The following is a 23104-nucleotide window of genomic DNA, read 5'->3' as shown; positions in this document are numbered from 1 at the left end:
GGAGGGTTGGCAACCCTACCCTGTGGGGTGGAAGGGAGTGGGGCTGGGGCTGGGGCAGGTGGAGGTGCTGCTCAGCTGGGGCAGGGCAGTGCATGGGCACTGCCCTGAGCAGTTCGTCTAGTGGGGCGTGGAGTGAGATGGGGCAGGCGGTGTCTCCTGCTGCTGCATACACCCACTAAGGGAGACATGGGGGGCGTGTGCCTCCCGATCTGTGCATGGGGCAAGGGTGGACTGCCACTGTGTGCTGGGGTTGGGGGCAGCACTGGGCTCTTCCCAGTGAGGTGGGACTGGGCTGGGGCTGCACTCAAGGTGGGCAGCAGTGGCTATGGCTATGTATGGCTACAACCACTCCAGAATTTGCCATATCCCCCCCACACCCCTTCCAGCACTGCTGCTGCCTGCCCCAAGTGCAGCCCCAGCCTGGCCCCACCCCTGGCTCCGCCCTCGCCTCACACAGATCAGGGGGCACATGTCCTCCGTGCCTCTCCCAGGGGGTGTATACAGCGGTGGGAGCCCCGCCTTCCTCCTCCACTTGGCTCCATTCCACACTCTGCCCTGCTCCAGCTGGGCAATGCCTGCACCTACCCAAGACTCCCAGCTCCACTCAGTTGCTCACCGCGGGGGTCCTCTATGCCCTGCCCTCCCCCCCCGCATGCCCCTTCCCCATAACAGACTTACCAACTGGAAGCTGCTCTCCATGCTGCTGAGGCTGTGCCCATGCACGCAGCATTTATCGGTCGTCGTTTTCAACCACATCAGACAAAAGAAAGCTGATTGCCAGTATTGTCAATTTTCCTTTTATTAGTGCCAATACAATGTGGACCAATGTACTGGTGCACCTCTAGTGCTATAGGTTGGTTGGGTGGCTGATATTGGAAGGGTTGATCTTAGTTTTTAAATGAAAAGGCCTAGGTTGTGTGTGTGTTCAGTAATTTAAAGTGTATTTTTGCCAGTTCTGAAAGATCAAAAATCATAAGTCAGGTCTCAAAATCATGAGGGTTTTTTGTCTTTTCCCAATTGCAAACTCTTATTTGTTTGTTTGTTTTTTTAACCTCCCCCTAGCTTAGCCTCATTGGGTGTGTATACATGTACTAGGTCAACTTAAAATACAGTGACTTAACTTAAGCCATGAGCCCCAAGCACTCCTGCCTGCTGCTGCTGCCACAGGGGGGCTGTTCACCATTGTGGGGGAGTGTGTGGGGGTTGCCACACACCCCCACCCTCCTTCACATCCCCCCCCACACTCCCCACACCCTGCCATACACATACCCTCACCCTCAACCGCACCCCGCACACAATATACCAGAGAAAGACTTTTATTTTTGAGTTATTATGCAGTCCCCTCTATATATAATACACAAACACAAATCACGACAAATATTTTTTGTAATAAAATTAAAATATGTTAGAGTATGTGTTTGACTTTTAGTGTGTGATGTTTGTTTGGTTTTATGGTTCCAAGATGGCACTCCTCCCCCCTCCCCCCCAGAGTACTTCCAGGGGTCAAGGGGAGGGACTTCTGGTGACAAAGGTCAGGGGTTAGGGAGCACGATTTCTGGTCCCAGTATGGTGACCAAGGGGCAGGGCAACTGTCCAGGGGCGGGGCTACCCATGCAGCCCTCAACAGCTCACCAAAACTTAAGTGGTACTCCAGCCAAAATAATTGCCCACCCTTGTGGTTGAGTTTCTTAAGTTGTCTTCCAGACCAGGGTCAGATAAGATAAGTAGGACCTACCTAAATCACAGCAGGAGTGCGTGGTAGCAGCTCCCTTAATCTTTATCTTCTCGCCATGTACCACATGCATGCACGCACACAATTGGCAGAGGGGCCCCAGTGGCCTTACCGCTGGCTGATTGGCCTCAAGGGCAAAACCATGATTTTACATATGCTGCGATTTTTGCCTCTGGGCTGATCAGCAACGAGCAGCAGGGCTGCTGGGGCCCCTCAGCCAATCAGCGTCAGGAGGCAAAAACCGTGAAGTGCTTAAAAACTGCAGTTTTTGCCTTTTGGGCAGTCGGCAGCAAACAGCGAGGTGACCAGGGCCACCCAACCAATCAGCAGCTGCAGGGGAGGCACACATGACAAAAAGAGCAAGATCAAAGGGGCTGCTGTGCAGTACACTTCCATTACGATTTAGGTAGGTCTCTAAAGATAAGCAAGAATCTTTAGTTTCCTCACTGAAGAAGCTGAATATGTAGCGTAATATCATATAGTCTATAATTCTTTGTCCATTTTTATCTTACATTTATTTTATTTCCTTCATATAGCTGAACACATGCATAATTAATTGAACTGAAATCTTTGAAACATTTCTTGTTTTGACGTGTTTGTGTATTTTTGCAGTGACATCTGGTCTCTGGGATGTGTTCTATATGAGCTTTGTACTCTTAAACATCCAGTAAGTGGGGGTTTTTTCCCTGTCAAGCTTTTCTAATTTTGTTGTGTTTGTACTAACTTCCAAGTACTGAATTCTCCATAACTTCCTAATGGAGTAGGAACTATCCTTTTTCCAATTAAAATTAAATGCAAACTGCAGAAAAGCCATTGGGGGCTTGGGTCATTTCAGTGCTCTCCTCTTCCTGGCCACACACATTGTCCCTATTCCATCCCACATCTTGCTTTTTCTGTGAAGTTTTGGAATTTATCTAGTGTTATTCATGTGCCTGGCTTGCTTCTGTTCTACCTGGGTGTCTGCATAACCAGAAGGCAGCAAATAGATTCCAAACTGTGCATAAGAAAAAGAAATTGCAGTTACGCATGCATGCTACTTAAAATGTAAAGGTGAAATAGGTTTTAGTCATATGTTTACTGATTAGCAGATTTTAGTTTCTTGGCTTGCTGCTTCTCTGAAATAGGTTAGGAAGAACCCTTGGAGACAATAGGAAACTTTGTCCCTACTGTTTCCTCGTCATTAGTGGGTACTAGTAGATTTCACATCTGCATGGGAAAGTGACTCTTTCTAATGCTGGATTAGGGGATCTTTCTCAAGCAGCTTCCAAGTATTGGATCAGTACTTTTCAAATCTCTGTCAGCATCTACTCTCTTGGGAGAGGAGGATTTTGCAACCAAGTTTTATTTTTCTTTTAACAATTGCCATAATCAGGTCTTTTAAAAATATTATTGAGTGCTATTTATTTTGCAAAACCCAAAAGAGGATTGTTACATTCCATTGTTATACACTTAGGAAACCTCACTTATGCTGTTTAAATTAGCTAATTCAAGCTGAAGTAGATAATTACTAGAGGTAGTAATATATATTAATATTGTTCTTGTGTTAAATCAACTTGTAATCCTCCCTTTCCCTCAAGTTGTCAAGACTTTAAAATTCATTTTTTTTCTAAATGTAGTTTCAAGCCAATAGCTGGAAACATCTCATCCTTAAGATATGTAAAGGATCCTACAATCCACTTCCATCTCATTACTCCTACGAACTTCATTATTTAATAAAACAGATGTTTAAGAGAAATCCCAAGAACCGTCCTTCGGCCAGTACTATTCTTGCAAGAGGCTGCTTAGCCAAGTTCATTGAAACTTGTTTGCCAGCAGAGGTATAGTATACTTTTTATTTTATCACCAATTAGCAGAATTTAAAAATAGGTCCTAGATTCTAGAAGCTAATTCAGATATCTGTATTGCCATGTCATTATGTTATTGAAAAATGATGCCAGTACTATTGTATCGGACCGTAATCAAAGAGTGTTAAAAATACAAAATTCTCAGAAAGGTGAATTTTGAGGATGTATTTGTAATAAAAAATAAATCATTCTTCCTGTTCATTTATTTTAGGAATTTTATTTTATTTTGTTAATTATAAGATGAATTTATTTCTGTTTGTTAATTTATTTTAACATAAACCTTGAGTAATATGCAAAATATGCGTAGTGGATTGAATCTGCATCCAATTTTCAGGTGACAGCTGGGATTCAACAAATATTAAAGGAACCAAAGAGGCACAAAAGGGATAGAGGAGATACAAAAGGTAATTTTTCAAAAAAAGATTTTAAATACTTTTAAAAAATCTATCAAAAGTGACTCTGAAATGCATTATTCTAAATCCTAATATTAAAGATGATGTTCACATTATACTGTTGAATCAAAATAAAAACTTGTAAATATGGCATTTTAAAGGCATTAGTGAGCTACTTAGTTTCAGTTTGTAGAGCTGAGTAGGTGTTTTGATTCTGGAGGCTACAATTTTACTCTTTACCATAAAGAGAACCAATATATCAAATATTCTTTAGTACAAAGTAAGAATCACTTATTTTATTTGCAAGTGGTACTCTCCTTTCTATCTCCAATGGTGATAGTATTACTCTCTTCTGAGATCGGAATTAAATCAAGTCCTTTTTGCTAGTTCATAACTTTGAGCACTTGAATTGTCCCATTGGCTTCAGATCCTGACTTCTGAATTCACAAAGCAGCTGCATATTTTTTCTTCAGGGGTGAGACATTTTGGTTTTGGGAAGGCTAGTTAGTTTACCAGCCTTTTACTGTGAAAGAAGTTGGTTCATATACTGTGATATTTTTCTTCCCCGTCAGTATTCGCCTATCATTTAAATCTCTGATTTAGTCATAGCACAATTGACAATGCTTTTCTTTCAAAGAGAGATTTGGGGGAATGGAAGAGCAGACGTGTCCTGAATTGGGACTGAGATATATTGATAGAACTGGAAAGAAGCTTTCATAGAATTTTCTTTCAGAATTTCTGTTTCAGAGATGTTAGTGGCTGGCCCTCATGACCAGCAGTTTACACCAGATGTTTGTAAAACATTTGGATTTAATTCTTGAATCTGCCCATTAATTTAGCAGGTGCTAGAAGCAGTGGTGGAGCAAACAGTACTCGGGTAAGTACTCAAATACAAATAGACATACAATTCCTGTTTGTTTTTGTGGGTTTTTTTTAAAGCTATACAAGATTGTTTTTGCAAGTTAGTTAGTGTATTGGCTAATAGCCATAGCCTACTAGATCAGCAGTCAGGTGAATTGTAATGATGTTTACATAAAGATTTCACTACCCTATCTGCTGTAGGTAAACTTGCAAAGTTATCCTATACAATGTAAATTTTACACCAATGTAGCTTGCCAGAAGTGCTTGGGGGCTGATATATTCCATGGCTAGTTTACTAAGTTTTACTTTAGTCTTGGTGAACATCCCTTTAATTATTTTTGAAGTATGGAATAGTGGATAGAAATGCATATTTCATTTGCTTCAAAACTAAATATAAATTGACCCCACAATCGCATAAACAGTTTGGCATAGATATGATCCTCATTGAAAATTCATGTCCATGCTTGATTTGGCATGAAGGTAGTTTAATTGAAATAAGTCAGAAGTGGCTGAAAACAACTTCTGAGTAAATTTTAGCAGTGTGCACTTCATTCCTAGTGACTGTATTTTTCAAAGTAGAAATGATACCTCTAGCCAGTGGGGTGCATTTCTTCTCCCTTAACAGAGCTGTCAATATGGGAAATTTCCTATTTAGTGCACCTGTTTTTCTCCAAGCTTAGTGACTCCTTTTTTTTTTTTTGTTATGTTACTGCCTTTTAAAGCAAAAAAGGTGCAAAGCATAAGTTGCCTGAAGTCATTAAACTTAAGCTTTCTGTTAGATATCAAGATAGCCTATTATGAAGAGGCATATGCTGTGAAATGAATATAATAAATGCAGCGCAATTGCCTGTTTATATCACTGTATGGTTGGTTACAATTGTAAATTTACAAATGTTAACTGTCTAATTTTTCAGAATGTAGCAAAATGAAAATAATTAAAAGACATGTATGAATTATTGTTCTAACGATGTAGGTAATGATTAATACTGTTCTTGAAACTTTTAAAGCAAAATGAAGATCAGTGGAGCCACTCGGATCTGAAGAACACTACAAAGATTTTGAGTGGAAAAACACTGAAGGAAAGAGGCTCCAGTAAAGAGGGTAATGTATGCAGTATTCCAAGGCTTGTGAGTTCTCTTCTTTATTGCATTCTGCTGTATATACATCTATATACATAGACATGTACAGATCAGCATATACATATCATTAATATATATATGCAAAATACACAATACTTTGTATCCAAAGAAAAAGGCATCAGTGCATCTGCATTCAGCTTCTTAAAAATATGATCATTTTACTGATTAGTTGAGCCTAAAACCTCACCTGCAACTTTCAAAAAGCAGTCTGTTGATAATTGATGCAGTAAAAACAAATATTAGATATCACATTGGAGTTGCATCCACTTTGAGCTTCTTGGATCCAAATTTATCAGTGGTGTTCAGTCTCAATATTGATGAGGTACTTTTTTGTTCACTATAGTCATTTACATGAACAAGTTATACTCCTATTTCTTTTTCATGGCGGTTTACGCAGAAAAATATGAAGTCCTCACAAGAAATACTGATTTGCCACATCTCCAGAGAAGACAATGGGAAAGAGGTGCACCCAGTGCAGTGGTAAATGTCTTAGGAAGTGCCTCCTTGCTTTCTTCTAGTTTTACAGCCGAGGAAGAGAAAAGTAAGATCAATTAAATGTATTTACAGTTTATTTGTGTATGTTTTCACACAACTATTATGTGCATTATTTCATGGTCTTGTTTAAAATAACCAAAACTACATCATTTTAAAATGCCCAGTTTGCAAGGGGTGCCTAATAATGATGAAAACCACCATGTCACTAAGCATTAAATGTAGTAAGTGATGAAAAACTGAAAATGTGTGAGAGAAACATCTCAGTCAGGTTACAGCTGAGCTAGAGATAGCCAGAAGTAAAAAAAAAAAAAAAAAAAAAGCAGCATTGATATCAACAGCAGTTGTGGAATGATCACTGTCTCCGTTTGACTGGGTGATTTGTACTCGTACCACAGTTAAGGTGCTGTTACGCAAGGCTAATCAGTTTTAATATACTCTACATTGGGCCAGCCTTACAGGCACTTATAAGATTCAGCTTGGGCAAAATCTACTTGTACCTCGTTTGAGTAGTGTAGTCTAATGGGTGTGGATTGCATATGTACTTCAGCTTCTGAACTTACCAGTTAATTTGCAGGAGTAATTGACAAAGCCTTAAATGGTGTAAACTCTGGACATGTCAGGCTCTTTGGGTGCATCTAGATGTGCAATTAGCACGTAGCAATAAACTCCAGTGCAGTTCATGCCAGAGTTTAGTGCTGACAGGTCCAGCATTTACATGTGCACTTGGGACTACAACACACTGAGCCAGGGTGGAGCAGCCCCAGCTAAAAAGGGGACTGGGGGTCAGGGTCCCAGCTCAACATGCTGCAGAGAGGCTGGCTGGGGCACAAGGGTGCTACAGTGTGGGGCTAGCCCTGCACTGTAGCAGCTTCTTGCCTCAGCCAGGCCAGGTCATCTGCATGTGTGTTTCAGTGCATGCAGCTACTCTGCTGTAGGATAATATTTGTGCTTGACAGTACTCCTACTGCACCCTAATATAGGCGTATGTTAATATAGGCATATGTGCAGACAGTGAAGCTTTACTGTGGAGGTACTTAATTAGCTCCCCAGTAAAGCACACGTGTAGATGCACCCTTTGTCTTCAAAGTAACATTCTTTAGGAAAAAACACTTCAGCTGAGTGAACATTTTAGAAAAGGCCCTTTTTTGTGAGAATATTTTGATTTAAACTTGCATATGCCATGATGAGGGATGTTACATATGTAAATATGAAAACTATCATTAATATTTATATTAAGAAATCAAGATTTTAACAGACAGAGAAGACTAAAAAATCTCAGGTAAATAATGTCAGAGTAGTGAAAAGGAAACTCTACATATTCTGAATTGTGACATTTTCCCTGGGTTGTTTTGACATGGGAGCGAAATTTTCTCTTGCAGAATTGGCCCTTGAGATTCACAGAGGTACAGAATATCCATTCAGTGAGTCTGGGCCCCCACGATAGGTCATGGCTTCTCCCGACACCCTGTCAGCATCCAAAATTTGATGTTTTTTGTACTCTCACTCTTCTGTATTGTCTATATCATCAGTCTTAATTCAGTATCCTTTAGAACAGTTTCTTGGGAAGAAGATCCGTGTCTCCATTCTCAAACCTCCTGACTTTCCATATTTCTCTATTAGAATCTCTCTAATTCATGTGGATAATATTATTTAATGTAAATAGCGTGTTTCAGTTTATTAATGATTTGATTGTGATTTTTTTTAACTAGGTGGTTGTGTCATAAAATACAGTGAAAATAATCCACGTAAGCAGTGGATCAAAGAAACTCCTCAAACCTTGATGAACATTCTTGAGAATGCTGATATTAGCTTAGCATTTAAAACATACACAATCTATAAAGCAGGTAGGTCCTTAGTCTGTGGGCAACCTGACTTTTTTGCAACATCAGATCTGTATTATTACCAGGTTTTAAAACTTAATGACATTTATGTAGTTTATTTTCAACATCACAGAAGTTTTATTTTTAAAATATTATTAACATTTAAATTATTAAAAACAAGTGAGTAATTTTGCCACAAAACTGCAAGTATGTAGACTCAAAGCTTTCACCAACAGCTTGATGTGTGGGTATGTGTACAACACCCTTACTTAAACACAGGTTCCTGAAGGAAGAAGAGATAAAAGAATGTATTTCAATAGAGTTGTTTTTTATTTAGCTCAAACTTCAGATTATTTGCACAGAAAACTGGTCCAAGATTCTGATCTATATGGCATTCTCCCTTCAAATGGCTTTGCTAGCTTTGCCTGTTCATTTAATTAAATATGTAATAGCTTGTAATAAAAGCCTGCTAACTATTTGGAGTAGCATTTAAAACTTGAGTTGTAGGAGGGAAACTGGGAAGAAGGCACTTAATTTTGACTTTGAAACACTTTAGTTTTCTGTTTTTTGCCTTTTATTCCTTAAACTAAACAATTTTTTCTTACCTTTTTAATATGCCTTCAAAGCCTCAGGAGACTTACTGAAAGGTCCGCTTTCTGATGAACCCAAAGCATCTGATGAAATAGATGGTGACCTTGAGGCCATTGTCACAGATTCTGAAAGACTTGAACCTAGATCTGATGAAGAAGACACGTATGTTCATACACAGCTTGAAAAATATATCCGACTCTTGTGGTTTTGTTTGATTCTTTAACTTTATTGTTCCAAAATAACTTTTCTTGGTCTTTTTGTGATAAATAATTTTAGTGTGAGAGCATTTAAGTCCCTGAATCTAATTCAGTTAAATTCTGTTAAATCATAAAATCTCTAGTACCGTGTTTATACAGGAGCTGCTGTTTGCTGTTGGTAAATGTGTTTATGTGCTGACTTTCCATCCCATGTCCTGATCTTCCAGTCAAGTCAACAGTGATGGATCCTGACGCACATGCAGATCCCTGCTGATGTAAAGGATTTGTTGCTGAGGGTCTGATTTGACTTGCAATAAGATTTTGTTTTTATAGCTGCTTTTTGAAAGAGAGTTGTCATATACTTGTTGCTCAGCTGTTCATTGTATTTTTGGTATATGGCCACAGCCTTATTCTGATTGTGCCTATTTCAGCACAAGCATGCATCAGCTAAGTCTGAACACAGATGCCTACTGCATTGGACAGAAGTTTGTGTTTTTCTTGTCAGGGGCTCAATACATTCCACTTCAGTTTTTATTGTGTATATATTCCTGTCTTGCTTAGAGAATATTGTGCGAGTAGGTATTGCTATAATTTGTCTGCAAACCAATTCATAGAGTAACAGCATGTGAAATAGGTTTGTAGTCAATTGGATATGCTCCTCATCTTTTTTTTTTTCTACCTAGTGAAACTTCTCACTGAAAGTTCCTTAATCTGAAAGGTGTAAGGAAGAATCTTTTATAATTGGGTTGTTCAAAAATATATTTTGCAGTAGTCTGTAGGATAATTGTAAAAGAGAATGTATAGTAAAACAGCATTTGATTGTCGTCTTTTAGCTCTGAAAATTGATTGATTTTTAAAATTTCCATTTTTTTTTTTAGGGACTTTGAAGAGGAGGAAGAGCCAGATTGGGTAGCCGAACTGAAAAAAATGGCCAAAATACAGTGAATGGAAGATTGTTTTATTACTGTGTAGTTGAAGAAGATAACACTTAAAAAAAATTCATCTAATCCCACCCCTGTTCAAAGAAGGACCATTCCCAACTATATTATCCCAGCCAAAACTTTGTCTAACTGGGGGTCTTAAAAACCTCTAAGGAGCACTTGCTAAGCCGATCTAATCCACTGTAGGTTTCTAGTTGGTTGATGTCAAAGCAGTGAGGGTGATGTGTATGTTTTCCATACAGTGAGAGGAAGAGGCGTGCGCGTAATAAAATACCAAGCTGAGCCTTTTGTTGCTCAGAAATCTGAATTGTGAACATGTGCTCAACCCAAGACTGTCTCTGTGGGCCTGGGGAAGGCAGTGCCGTGGGTATGATGGGTATGGCTTTTTCTGAACGCAAGTTTAGATGTTGGGTACAAGTGATGTGAGCCTGGCCCATGGGCTGGATGAGTGGCATGGCCCCAGCCTGGATTAGACCTGCAGACCCCGTGGGCTGCCTGTGCATGCAGTACCTGCTCTGGCTATCATTTATTGTATACGTTATGACACCGTTAAAATATCCCCCCGGTTCTCTGGCAGCAGCACCTACTGAAGGAGATGGGGAGGTTCACACCATGGCTATGCTTAAGTGTCTCCACTATTGCCTACTCGCATCCTGACCCCCATCTTAGTGGGACCGGGCATGTTTGCTCCAGAAGGAGCCTGGCCTCCTGGCCACTTCAGTTACTGCTGGAGGGACAAACGTACCCTGCCCCCAGCGCCAGCAGGGTGGCAACATCCCCTAAGGTAGCTAGAGTGGGGGCAGAATTGGGCAGGTGCGACGAGGGGCTGGACTAGGCTCCATGGGTGGGTGCGTGACGCAGTGCTGGAGGGAGAGGAGCTGGCTCTGGCTGAGGGCGTGCGTGCCCTCAGCCAGTTGTAACGGTTGTGGTGGGCGGGGCCGGCCCAGGATCCGCCCCGGGCCCTGGCCTCCCGCAGCTGTATCGGCGCCCGGCACTGCAGGTATCCGCCCGCAGTTCCGCACCGCTTCTGATCCCCTCTCCCAGCTGCCGGGGCCGGGGAGCGGCGCGGTGGGGCGGGGGGCACGGGCCTACCGCGTCCCGTCTCCGTGGCAACGGGGAGGGAAGGGCGCGGGGTGGGGGCGGGGCGGCAGCTCCCTGCAGCGCCTGCACGGGCGCAAGAGGCACAGACCCACGCAGAAAGATGGATACCCTCCTGCGTTCACACACATGCACACACCCCTTAGCCCTGGTCCTGGTGCATCCAGAGGCTCCTACCAGCGTCCAGGCCCCGTCAGGGAAGAGGGAGCTGGCCCACAGCAAAGGCAGCCTGTTCTGCCCAGCTCCTGGGGAGCCTGGTCCATCCCACATCCAGCCTCCTGGGGCTGCCTCACAACTGCAGACAGTTTGTGTTGGAGGGGACCTCAGGAGCTCATCTAATCCAGCCTCCTGCTCGGAGCAGGACTGTCCCCAGCTACCTTGTCCCAGCTAAGACTGGTCTTAAAAACCTCTAAGGATGGAGATTGTGCCACATCTCTGGGTAACCTGTTCCAGTGTTTTACTTCCTTCCTAGGGAGAGTTTTTCCTTGTATCTAACCTAAACTTCCCTCGCTGCCACTTGAGACCATTTCTCCTTGTTCTGTTTTTTGCTACAGCTGAGAACACTCAAATTCCCGCAGGGGGCACAGAATAAGCACCTCGCTCCAGTCATTTGCCTCTGGGCGCACTTGAATTACGGTTTCAAGCTTTCCACTGAACCACAGTGCCCAAAACTGTATTTGGCAATGGCAGCTGCGATTTGCAGTCACTGTGGGGGCTGGGGTTTGGAAGGGGAAGCCCCTTCCCACTAGCATGGGGTTCAGGATGTGAGTGGGCAACACTGGAGACCCTTAAGCATAGTTGTGGTGTGAACCTCCCTGTCTGCTTCAGTGGGTGTTGCTGCCAGAGAACAGCGGGGATACTTTAAATGCTGTTGTTAATTCTGTCGTTAATGTATACTGTCCTAACGTATACAGTAGTGTACTTTTGTTAACTCTGTCACTGCTCGGAGGTAGTAAGAGAGGACCTGTTGTATTATTACGTTTTTACCTAGTTCACGTCTTGAGATACCACCTTTGCTCATTTTGAGGAAGCCTCTTACAACACGTGCTGGGTCTCTGGTATCAGGGGGGAGATGCAGTGGGTTTTATTCTCCAGAAGGGGACTCAACTGTCTGAAGTCTGAGATAAATTGGTATAAGTCTGATTTTTCAACCATAGTGCTTTCAGGGGTGCTACCATGGTGTTAGCACTGTTGGGTAGGCAAGCATGATTCAGAAGATAAATCTAGAGATTTCAAGTAGGAATCCAGAGTGTTAAAAGCATTCTGACTTGTTGTGGTCTTTGTGAGTTCTTTGCAACAGAAGAATTGTTTTATCATTTTTGAATAGCCAAAAATCAAGCCAAAATTAAACTGATATTTTTCCAAAGGGTGCCTTGAGTCCTAAAAGGTTGAGAACAACTGGTTGAACTAAATACATTTTCCACCAACCCATATTTCTTGATTATGACAACTTCTGTGATTGTAATTGCAAATCTTTGACTTCACCAATAGATGAGAAATTTCTGGGATATTTTCCGAGTTGTGATTACCTGTAAAACACTAATGTTGAGATTTTTTATTTTTATTTTTTTTGTATTTTAGACCCTGCTTTAAGAGAAAAGCATCATGGATAAATATGAAATAATTAAAATGATTGGGGAAGGAGCTTTTGGCAAAGTATTTTTAGCAAAAGGAAAGGTTGATAACCAGAAGTGTGTTATCAAAGCGATCAGTTTAACAAAGGTAACAACAAAAATAATTGTTACTTATTGGTTTTGATACTCTAAGTCTGTATTTAACTACAGTGTGAATTGGGTTATTTTTTTCTGCTTTTTTATAATAACAAGTTGCTAAATAAGCAAGTTCCTGTGAGGTAAGCCAGGACTTGAATTTAGCACCTCAGTTACTCCTTAGTAACTCCCAAATTACACACTGATGCTAAGATAACTGGTAGGCAACTTACTCCTTTAAGTGAAATGTTGACTCTGGGAGATCTTGGGGTCAAAAAAACCCACACCAAAAAACAGGGCGGTGCATGTGGAGATGGTGTGCACCACCCAAAACTGGAGCCTGATCAGTCAGAGCCACATTCCGGCTACCGGCCAGGCTTCCTGCTGCAGCTGGAGGCCCTGAGGCCCCAGGTGAGGATAGTCGCTGGCCCCAGCCTCCCCTGCCCCACCTGGGGTAACCTGCTGTGCGCCAGAGCATGCATGACATAGGTGTTGCTCTGGGAGAAGTAGCAGCAGCCCAAGATGTGCCACTGCTACTTGTCCCTGGGGAAGCAAACATCCATGCTTGTCTGGATGCACCCTAAGAGTATTTTGGAAAGTTTACTTTTCAAGAAGCTGCTCAGTTTGCCTATTAGTTAAGAGAGCTGGTTAGCCACATTAGGCTGAAGTCAGGCAGAAGGTAGAGTTGTTTGGCACCTTTGCAAGCTAACTATATGTTATCATAGCAGCTGACAAAGTATATTGTTGCTTATGAAACCTCATGCTTTTTCTGAACCAGTTAGTTGCTGGGTACCACCCAGCCTTACCTTCTGCCTATTAGTTTAGTAATTTTTCAAGCATGTTTACGTGCATAACTCAAGCTTGGCAAAGTTACAGTACAAGAATGCAGTTTCCATAGACCAGTTCTGAACATCTTTGTACAACTTTCAGACTCAAGACTGAAGGATTTGCAAACTGAAAAATAACCTGTTCTATTTTAATGTATGCTCACAACAATAAAATATTTTATAGACTTTTGATGAACACATTACCAAGATATTGAAATGAATAAAATAGTTTGACCATCCTTAAGTGTCCATAAATTAGAAGCTGGATGCCAAAAAATATTAGATTGGCTTTAAAATTATTAAGGTTTTTTACATAAACAGAATTTAGATTCCTTTTATTTGTTCTCAATTTGCATGCGTTGGTTACATTTTTAAGATTTTTCAACAACCACTGGGACTATAAATTAATTTTTATCTGAGATTCTCATGAAATCATTTGATTCTTGGACTCTGAGCATTAAGAAATACACCTTGGGTGATTGAATTTTAGAAATCCTGTCCCCACCAAAGCCAGTGTTAATTTTGCCAATGACTTCAGTGAGGCAGAGATTTATCTCCAAATATTACAAGACTTTGTATTAAAATGACTCTCTTATATTTTGTTCTTTTGAAGTTAACCATGCCAAGAATGTAAGTCTCATAAGCCCTGATCTTACAGACACTTAAGTGTGTGTAGGGCTTACTCTAACTTGACTTGTGTGAGTCATGAAGTTGTCCTAACAGAAATATAAATGTGTAAATTTACATTTCTTATACACTTGCTTAACTGTTTGTCAGATCAGAGGCTAAAATGTCATTTCTTGTGGTTTAAGTAAAAGGGCCGATATGTTTTCAGTTATTTAGACTGAGCTTGTATTTTTTACTGGCTGTGTTACAGTGTTTAATATTGGGCAATATCCTTTAAATAGTCTTTTGACACATTTAAATCCATTACTATGTATTTAATTTTTCTTCAGGTGGCTTGTTTGATATCTCAATCACTACATATTGAGAGTATGTAATAGGAAATTACCATTTTACTCTTTAACTCACTTTAGATGCCTACAAAAGAAAAAGAAGCATCTCAGAAGGAAGTCATTCTTCTTGCTAAGATGAAGCACCCAAACATAGTAACATTCTACAGTTCTCTTCAAGGTTTTATTTTCGTTTTGGTATTTTATTTATGATTTTGGTATTTAAAAATGAAATATTGATAAAACTCAACCTGTATTCCCTTAGAAATTACATAAGACTAAAATATTACAGTACTTGAGTTACCTGAGAACCGCTGATAAGTGAAAAATATACACCATACATGTTTACTATATAAAAATATCTTCCTGGACTGGATCAAGTAATTATGTATTAATTGTGTATCACCGGATATTATACAGGTTTCCTTTGCTTTATGCTGTTCATATGTTCCTGGAAAACAACACATAACTGAAATTCACATAAAAGGAACCTACTTTACAATGTAACAAATAAGGATTACATTCCAAGACTTCAACTGTACTGACCCCCAGGCCCATTTCTACCACTTTTACAAGACAATTTTGGTACTCACCAACAGTAGACAGTACACATAGGGCACTGTGATAAGGGGGATGGCAACTACAGAAATGTGTCGCAGACAATGAGCGAGGAGTGTCACAGATCCACATGGGATACTATATTTTGGTGCACGTCACTCTCACAACGCACTGCAGAAAGCAGCTGACTGCAGGCTTCTACCACACTGAATGCATAAGGGTGATTTTACCTTGCATATAGTGATTTTTTTTTGGCATGAAAGAGTCATTGCACAACAGCAAATTCACACATACAGAACCCACATAAAGCAAAGGAAACCTGTGTAGTGCCTTGTTGACAAATTGCAAAGCCAGGTCCCATTGTAGGGGGCTGCCAACCTCACTGAACTACTGAAACAATAAAAAGAAGCTGCAGAAAATGTATGTGCCAGACATCTTTTTCTTGTTCCCCTTTTTCCTTTTCCTTCGACATGTAGGTTGAGTGTGTGTTTTGTATTTTAAACCCGGAATGTTTGCTGCTTGCTTATGGTTTAGTTTTTGCCCTTGTTTGGTTTTTTTAATTGTTGTCTGTTACCTCTTGTTTCTGTTTCGCTTTGCTTTGTCTGTTCTGCTGTTTCCTACTACAGAGAAGTAAGGTTTGTTTGGTGATATATTTTATTGGACTAACCGGTAATCCAACTAAGCAGGGTTAACTGAGCACTAGCCCCAGACACTGTCTTTAAGGGGGCATGAGAGTTGCCTCCACACCCCAGGAATCTTTGCCTTGGTAGGAATAGCCCTGTTTTGCCTGGCTGGAGGAGCCAGACAGGTACAACTCCTCGTCCAGTAGTATCTGTGGGGAAAGAGGAAAAGCAGAATGGTGCTCCCTTGGGGAGTCTTTGCCATGGTAGTCACAATCCTGCATCCAGTAGCATATTGAGTGGGGTGGGGAAGGGAGAGGGAATAGAGCACTAGGGGCAATTCTTACAAGCCTGCACAGTGGGGCTGCTGCAGCGAGCCTGTCCCCCAGGGGCAGCAGTCACAGCAGTAGCATCCGCTGCTTGAGTGCAGGTAGCAGGGACAGTTAAGAACCTGTCTCCTACCCCCTCCCCTTGCTGCTGCTCTCCAGTGTTCAGCAGAATCCTCTCTCCTCTACCTAACCTGGTTGCTGAAGGAGCTCACTGCACCCCTGGGCCCAACTGTGTTGTTCGGAAAGATGTTAGATGAATTGGGAAAGATATAAAATGAGCATTTGGATGTAAAGCACGCACATCTGAAGAAGGGTGTTTTGTGCCTGAAAGTCTCAAACATATCTCCCAGTTATACAGATAGTCCAGGAAAAGATATCACTAAAAAATCCTCGCTTCTTCCATATTCCCTTGGACCATTATGGCTCTAATACCCCAGCTCCTCCATTGCAGAGTACTTAATGCATAAATATATAATCTTACATATGATGCTGGAACCTTGCTTATAATCAATCAGATGAGTAAATATTGCAGATTGATGTAGCTGGCAGTATGTTATCTTCTGAGGATTTTTGTGTGGGTAGATGAAGAAGAAGAATTACCGGACAGGGGTAACTATCTGTGGTGTGTTTCTTTTCGAAGTAATATTTTATTGATGAATCAGAAGCATGAGATAATTTACTATCAAATACAACTTCTTCATCAGTTTGATAATACTATGGTTGTTCTCTTTTTCATAAAATCTGTGGTTTTATAGAGCATGTCACAAAAAAATAATGAGATGAATACCTAAGCAGGTATTCATTAAGGAATACAATAAAAAAATTACATGTGGAAAACTCAAGTTAAAATAAATTGGGAAATTCATATCTCAAGTGCCAAGATGCTGTCTTAGAATGAACTACTGGGTTCAGAAGATTTTCTGCGCTTGAACAAAGGACGTACTCATGGTTGTTTTCACTCTTGCAGAGCTTTATTTAAGGACTTGCAGAGGCAGGTGATACAACAGAGCAGAGAAGACAGTTACTTCATGTTAGCTTTAGGTGGCAGCCGCCACCCGGTATGGTTCCCCTGGCCTCAGAGTGTCCTGATTCCGGGGATACGATAGCCTGTGCCGAGGCTCCGTGCAAGTCAGAACTCTTGCCAGAGCTGAAGAACTTATCGTAACTTAAGAATGTACAACTTATATAGTCTAGAGTAAACATCGTTATCTCGAGCTAAAAATTTAGTTATTACAAGCTAAGAATTTAGAAATAAGTTGTGATCTAACACACTTAATGTTTATTACATTCTACTGTATTACAACATTCTACTATCTAAGTTCATAGCTCAGTCACACTCATGGAGCGAAAAACTTCGTGCCGCTTCACAAGCTTACTATAAAATCAACATGCAAAACTCTTGCTATTAACAAAGCTCTTACTATTACAGATGCCAAGGACAATACTTGATAATTATCGCAATTAACTGACAAGTTCTTAGAAGACTGTGTCCAAGCTTTTCAAATAATTATGCAAGGCACAGATCCAAAGAGAACAACAGACTGAAAAAGAAAACTGATGCAGAGGAATTTAAAATCTCAGATTTTTAACTGGGCTGTATTTTGGACTGGTGATATCCTGATGGGCTAGTGACGTCCACAGTGAAGTCCATGATCTGATGGAGAGAAGGGTGCATTACAAAACGCAGCAGTTGTCAGCACTGTCTGCAGCCTGTACGTCAGCATTAACTTGGATGTTTAAAATGGAAGCTTTCTTTCATTAAAAAGTGCAACAAATATGCATTTAATGCATATAGTGACTAATATGCATTTAATAGAGAGGCACATGCATTTTTTAATTTAACTAATGCATCTGTCTTAGATGTCCTGAATCAACAACCTGCATTTTGAATTCTCAGAGCTTTTTAAATGCTTGCTCAGTCTCTTGCACTTTTAAAACACCCTACAAGAATACATTTTTTAAACAAAATGCTAAAGGGGAAGTGGAGTCCCTCTAAAGAGAAGGTTTTGTGGGTATGGCTGTGTGGGCCCAAAGACAGAATAGTTTATTATTTGAAACCAGTATAACCTTTATCTTTGGTTCTGAAACACTGGACATGGTAGGATGGTGGGGACACTGATACAATATGTTTTCTCCACCATTGCTGAGGGGAAAAATTCATTCTGGCACTATGATGGATAGGCATGATCATCTTGAGCAAGGTAGAGGATCAGAAGCTAAGGTAATTTAGTCAAAATAGCATTAGCTGTAACAGAAATAGTTGCTGAATCTATAAATAATGGAATAATTGTGGGAAAATAAAGAACTAGCATGTTTATTTGCAGAAAGGAGCAATCTGTATATCATTATGGAATATTGTGATGGAGGTGATCTAATGAAGAGGATAAATCTGCAGCGTGGAGTGCTGTTTGATGAGGACCAGGTAAAGTGGGTTACTTTTAGAGGAAAGGATTTGTACCATAAAATAAATAGTATGAAATACTACTTAATAGGAATATGTAGTAACTTGCTTTAAGTGTTACAGTCACAAGGTCTATGTAGATACGGCTTTGTAATTGTTTTACAGAAGATGCTTAACAATGAATGATTAATGGCCTAAAAGTGAAATATTAACTGTACTTTGACCACTGATTTTTATTTCTTGTCCTACTTTGGAAATTGTGTGCCTTCATACTACTAATTTTCAGTTAAGTTTTGGAGAAAAGATCTTTTAGATTAGAAGCTGCATTTGAGATGGCAGGTGAGAAGTAAACAGGATTGTGAATTAAACCAACACACAAAAACAATCCCAGGGTGCTGGCAGCCTTCAGAGCCTATATCAGCATAGATTAATTCAGTAAAATACATCCCTATTTTAATTGACAGTAAAATACATCCCTATTTTAATTGACAGAAACTCTCTAATATACTGGCATCTTGGACTTAAATACAGAACACATGTGTTAGGTATTCGGACATTGATCTCTGTTTTTGCAGATGCATTTGAGAACTTGGATATTTTATGATCTAAACTGTTGTTGCACTTATAAAACTGTATCTGCACAAAAATGGATGAAAGTTAAAATGGCTTGAAAAGGTGATTCTCAGTTCATCCTGAAACTAATATTTAAATCAACCATATACATCTCTTAACTTTTTTCCCATTTAAATGAAGGAACCTGCTGCATGGGAAACAGTTAGAAGCAACTTGATGGTTTAGTAACATAGGACTTTATGACCCTCTGGTTCAGACACTTACTAGAGACACAAGGAAGAGAGTAAAATTTATAATAGAGGACAAATTCACAAATCAGAAAAATACAAACCAATAAAAGTAAAAAAGTCCTGACAGCAAAAATAAAAATAGAACCAAACTGACAAGAAACTTGAATGTCAGAAGGAAGTCAAAGAAAGAGACGGAAAAAGGGTGAACAAAACCAAGAGACATATCCCAAAGCCAAGCAAGGGAAGCGTGTTAATCAATTACATTTCTTCTCAATTGTACATTTACTTATTTGAAATTTATGTTTGAATGTAATGTTCATAAAAAGACCAATCAGAAAATCAGTCCTATTCAGAGAAGCCCTTAACCTCTGAAGAAGAATGTCTTGTAGTCAAAAGCTTGTCTAACTCTGTCCCAACTGTGCAGTTGGTCCAATAAAATACATTACTCAGAGAAATCCTTGTCTGTTGCTTAACCACTACTTAATTTAAATGTATGCAGGTGCTAGCCTGCTTTCCTGAAGACAGATTTCTGAGTTGCAGAATTTCATGGCCACCAGCTTCTCACAAAACTTCACAAAGTCAGTGGCCCTTGAACATATGCTTAAAATTAAGCATGTGCTTTACTAAATAGAGATTAATTTAAGCACATGCTGATCTGCGTCTCTAAAATAAGGCCAAAAATCCATGTCAAAGAAAGTACAGATTTGTACTTAGTGCAAGCACATGCTTAACTGTTTCCTGGATCAGGGCCAGGGTGAAGATTTAATAGACCTTGTTTAAGTCAGGGATAGTGCGTGCAGTTGCCATGCAGTTTCCTTTTACAATTCTGTTATTTAACCACATTTCTGATCTAAACTGAAGTCTGTAAATACTTCCAAAGCTGTATAGTACTTTTATGGCTTCCATCAGTGAAGAGGACTGTACAGTTCTTTTCCAGTTGTGTAAAGTAAAAGGCTGATGTTCTTTTCCTGCTTAGGGACTGATTGTATAGTTGTTACTCAGGCAGAACTCCCATTGCAGTCCGTAAAAGTTTTTTCTGGAGTAAGGAATGTAAGATTACGTATTTATTTCCATTTATTTTCTAAAAATGTTAAAACGATGGAAAACTGATTGTTTTAATTACTCAGAATTCTATAAACTTCCCCCCCTTGATTTGTGTATATGCAGTGTATATTTTAGGTTTGACTTTTGTTTTTGTTTTATGTTTTTAATAAGACAGTGTAACTGCATTTTATCTCTCACCCTAGATTCTGAGTTGGTTTGTTCAGGTCTCCTTAGGATTGAAGCATATTCATGACAGAAAGGTTTTACACCGAGATGTAAAAGCACAGGTAGGAGTTACAGGTCTTCATTTTACGCTTTCAAAAATGCATGCTTGTGAAATTCTTCCGGGTTTCATCATAGCACATCATTTTTTCTTTGCTTGCAGAACATTTTTCTTAGCAATAATGGAATGATAGCAAAGCTCGGGGACTTTGGTATAGCAAGAATGCTGAACAAGTAAGCATTTCCTTCTATTTCGTTTGGTTTTTGTGACTAAACCAACCCTGAAAATGTCACCATTCCTGAAGGTTAGGTGCTGCTTGAAACTATGTTGTATTCAGTGAGCAAGTTCAGGGTACTAAGGGTGTGGCTATATTGCTTCCATGACCCTCTCAGAAAGGTATGCTTTCAATAATGCTTTGTCCATCTACTTTTGTTTGTATACAGTATACACCTAACTCAGAAATGTGGCACGGGCTTTCTCAAGACCTCTGTTTCCCATGTGTTTGGGAGTGCCTGTGGAGAACACCCTGAATCAGCCTCCTTATATTTCTAGATTTGGTGTGAGTGGCAGTGAATGGGTGGGGTGTGCTTAAGAGTAGCCTTCTTCAAGAGTGCTGGGGACATGGTTTAGACATACCCTACAGGTTCAGCACTACCTGGGATAGCTCAAAGAGAATCATAGACGTTTCTGTCATTGACTTTAGTTGGAGTAGAAACAAACTTTAAGACTTCACATTGTTCTGTGGTGTATTTTATTTTCCTTGCAGTTTCTGTTAAAACAGGGTGTCAAATTAATCTGGCCAATGGGCTTACAGACCCTAGACCCTCTCTTTCCACTCTTTTATGCTGGATCTAGTGCCCATGGCACCTGCTTCGGCTTCTTCAGAAGCCACACATCCTGCAATGCCCGCGTTGACCAGATTGCACTACCCACTGTATCCATTCCAGCTGTTCCAGGATATCCAGGGGTCTAATTTTCTCCCCACACTGCAAGTTTGCAGCACAGGGAACATATTTTCATTTCTGCTTATGCCTCTTGCCCCGCCTCAAAGGGGTTTGAGGCGGGACAAGAGGCACGCACCTGCTCATCTGGATGCACCCATGAGCTCATCGGGTCTAGCCCCCCCCCATAGGCGGGAAGTTGGCTGGGATCAAGTGACCCCAGCAAGAAATAAGTCCACCTGTTTTTTGAAGGAATCCAGAGTAGGTGCTTGCACCACCTCTGGGGAGAGTTTGTTCCAGACCCTGGATACACGCACCGTAAAGAACTTTTTTCTTATGTCTAGTCTAAATCAGCCTTCCTGGAGTTTTTGGCTGTTAGATTTTGTTATCCCTTGTGGAGCTCTGTTGAACAGCTGTTCTCCCAGGTCCTGATGTAATTGTAGGCTGTCAACAAGTCCCCTCTGAGCCTTCTCTTCTCTAGACTGAAGGAGTCCCAAGTCCCTCAGCTTCTCCTTGTATGGCCTTCCCTCCAGGCCTTGGATCATACAAGTGGCTCTCCTCTGGATTCTCTCAAGCTTCTCGACATCCTTCCTGAAGGGGGGGGGGGCAATACTGGATGCAGTAATCCAGTTGTTGTCTCACCAGGGCAGAGTAAAGCTGGAGGATGACTTCCCTGGTTTTGCTTGAGATGCATATATGTATATATATGAGATGTGTATATTCTCTGTGCCTCAGTTCTGTATCTGTAGAATGGGTCTACAGCAGGGGTCAGCAACCCAAAGCCTGTGAGCTGAATCAAGCCCATGCAGCCTTTTGATTCAGCTTGCAGAGTCATTGCTTTGGCAGCAGGGGGCTCTGCCTGCATTGTGTCATGGCCAGGTGCCAAGTACTCTGGACAAAGGGGTCTTCCTTTGCCATGTCACAGTTGGGTGGCAGGAAGAAGGAGTGGAGGCAGCCAGATCCTAGTGCCTGCCTTCCTCACATCCAAACTGAATAATTCGAGATCCATGCCAGAAAACATTGTTGATCCCAGATCTATAGTACGTCCCTTACCTTGTAGTGTGTTGTGAGAATATATGCACCACAGATTGTGTGGAGCTCAGATAGTATAGTAATAGAGGCTAAATCGGAACATAACATGGATAACAGGTGAATTCTAAGCTTTGTACAAATGCAGATGTTTTCTAGGATATTTTAATAGCCCTTGTGGAGTGAAAAAACATGGAAAATTACCTGGACGTTGACATTTTTTAATACAGAGTGAGAAAGCTTTAATTTTGTCTCTAGGGGGTTTGAATTAATGCACTGAATCAGTATTAATCTATTTTACAGCAAAAATAATAGCCTCTGTGGGATCTTTTCCTGGTTATAATCTTTTCCCTCAGAGCTAGTGCTACATTAAACTCTTCTGTATAATGTATTCTTCTTTTGTTCACTATTTTCCATTAGCACCATGGAGCTTGCCCGTACCTGTGTAGGGACACCCTATTACCTATCTCCTGAGATCTGTGAGAATCGACCATATAACAATAAAACGTAAGACTTAAAAGGTGTATTTGGTTCAATGTCTTTCACTGCCCCAGTGA

The 23104-nt window shown here is 40.6% G+C and overlaps 2 protein-coding genes across 10 annotated transcripts in view; both read left to right on the top strand.

Annotated features, from left to right (window-relative positions):
- NEK3 (NIMA related kinase 3) overlaps positions 1-10330 on the top strand; it is a 17266-nt gene extending 6936 nt beyond the window's left edge. Inside the window, exons 8-16 of one of the 5 annotated variants that reach the window (XM_019529998.1) lie at positions 2345-2399; positions 3349-3549; positions 3887-3980; positions 4811-4845; positions 5837-5930; positions 6366-6509; positions 8173-8307; positions 8910-9036; positions 9950-10330. In XM_019529998.1, coding sequence (XP_019385543.1) covers positions 2345-2399; positions 3349-3549; positions 3887-3980; positions 4811-4845; positions 5837-5930; positions 6366-6509; positions 8173-8307; positions 8910-9036; positions 9950-10016 — 952 coding nt within the window. In that variant the 3' untranslated portion in view covers positions 10017-10330. Of the gene's footprint in view, positions 1-2344; positions 2400-3348; positions 3550-3886; positions 3981-4807; positions 4846-5836; positions 5931-6365; positions 6510-8172; positions 8308-8909; positions 9037-9949 lie in introns of all 5 variants that reach the window. The other 4 variants (XM_019530001.1, XM_019529997.1, XM_019530000.1 and 1 more) reach the window with 4 other exon arrangements.
- A 2031-nt stretch (positions 10331-12361) lies between these two features.
- Positions 12362-23104, top strand: part of NEK5 (NIMA related kinase 5) — a 49373-nt gene continuing 38630 nt past the window's right edge. For 4 of the 5 annotated variants that reach the window (XM_019529989.1, XM_019529991.1, XM_019529992.1 and 1 more), the window contains exons 1-6: positions 12362-12832; positions 14684-14780; positions 18431-18528; positions 20558-20641; positions 20740-20810; positions 22968-23054. In XM_019529989.1, coding sequence (XP_019385534.1) covers positions 12716-12832; positions 14684-14780; positions 18431-18528; positions 20558-20641; positions 20740-20810; positions 22968-23054 — 554 coding nt within the window. In that variant the 5' untranslated portion in view covers positions 12362-12715. The remainder of the gene's footprint in view (positions 12833-14683; positions 14781-18430; positions 18529-20557; positions 20642-20739; positions 20811-22967; positions 23055-23104) is intronic. The other variant, XM_019529990.1, reaches the window with a different exon arrangement.

This window comes from Crocodylus porosus, unplaced genomic scaffold, assembly GCF_001723895.1.
Source record: "Crocodylus porosus isolate Cpor-Errol unplaced genomic scaffold, CroPor_comp1, whole genome shotgun sequence".
NCBI classification, from domain to species: domain Eukaryota; kingdom Metazoa; phylum Chordata; order Crocodylia; family Crocodylidae; genus Crocodylus; species Crocodylus porosus.
Note: the sequence above shows the minus strand (reverse complement) of the source record. Positions and strands in the feature narration are given on the sequence as shown.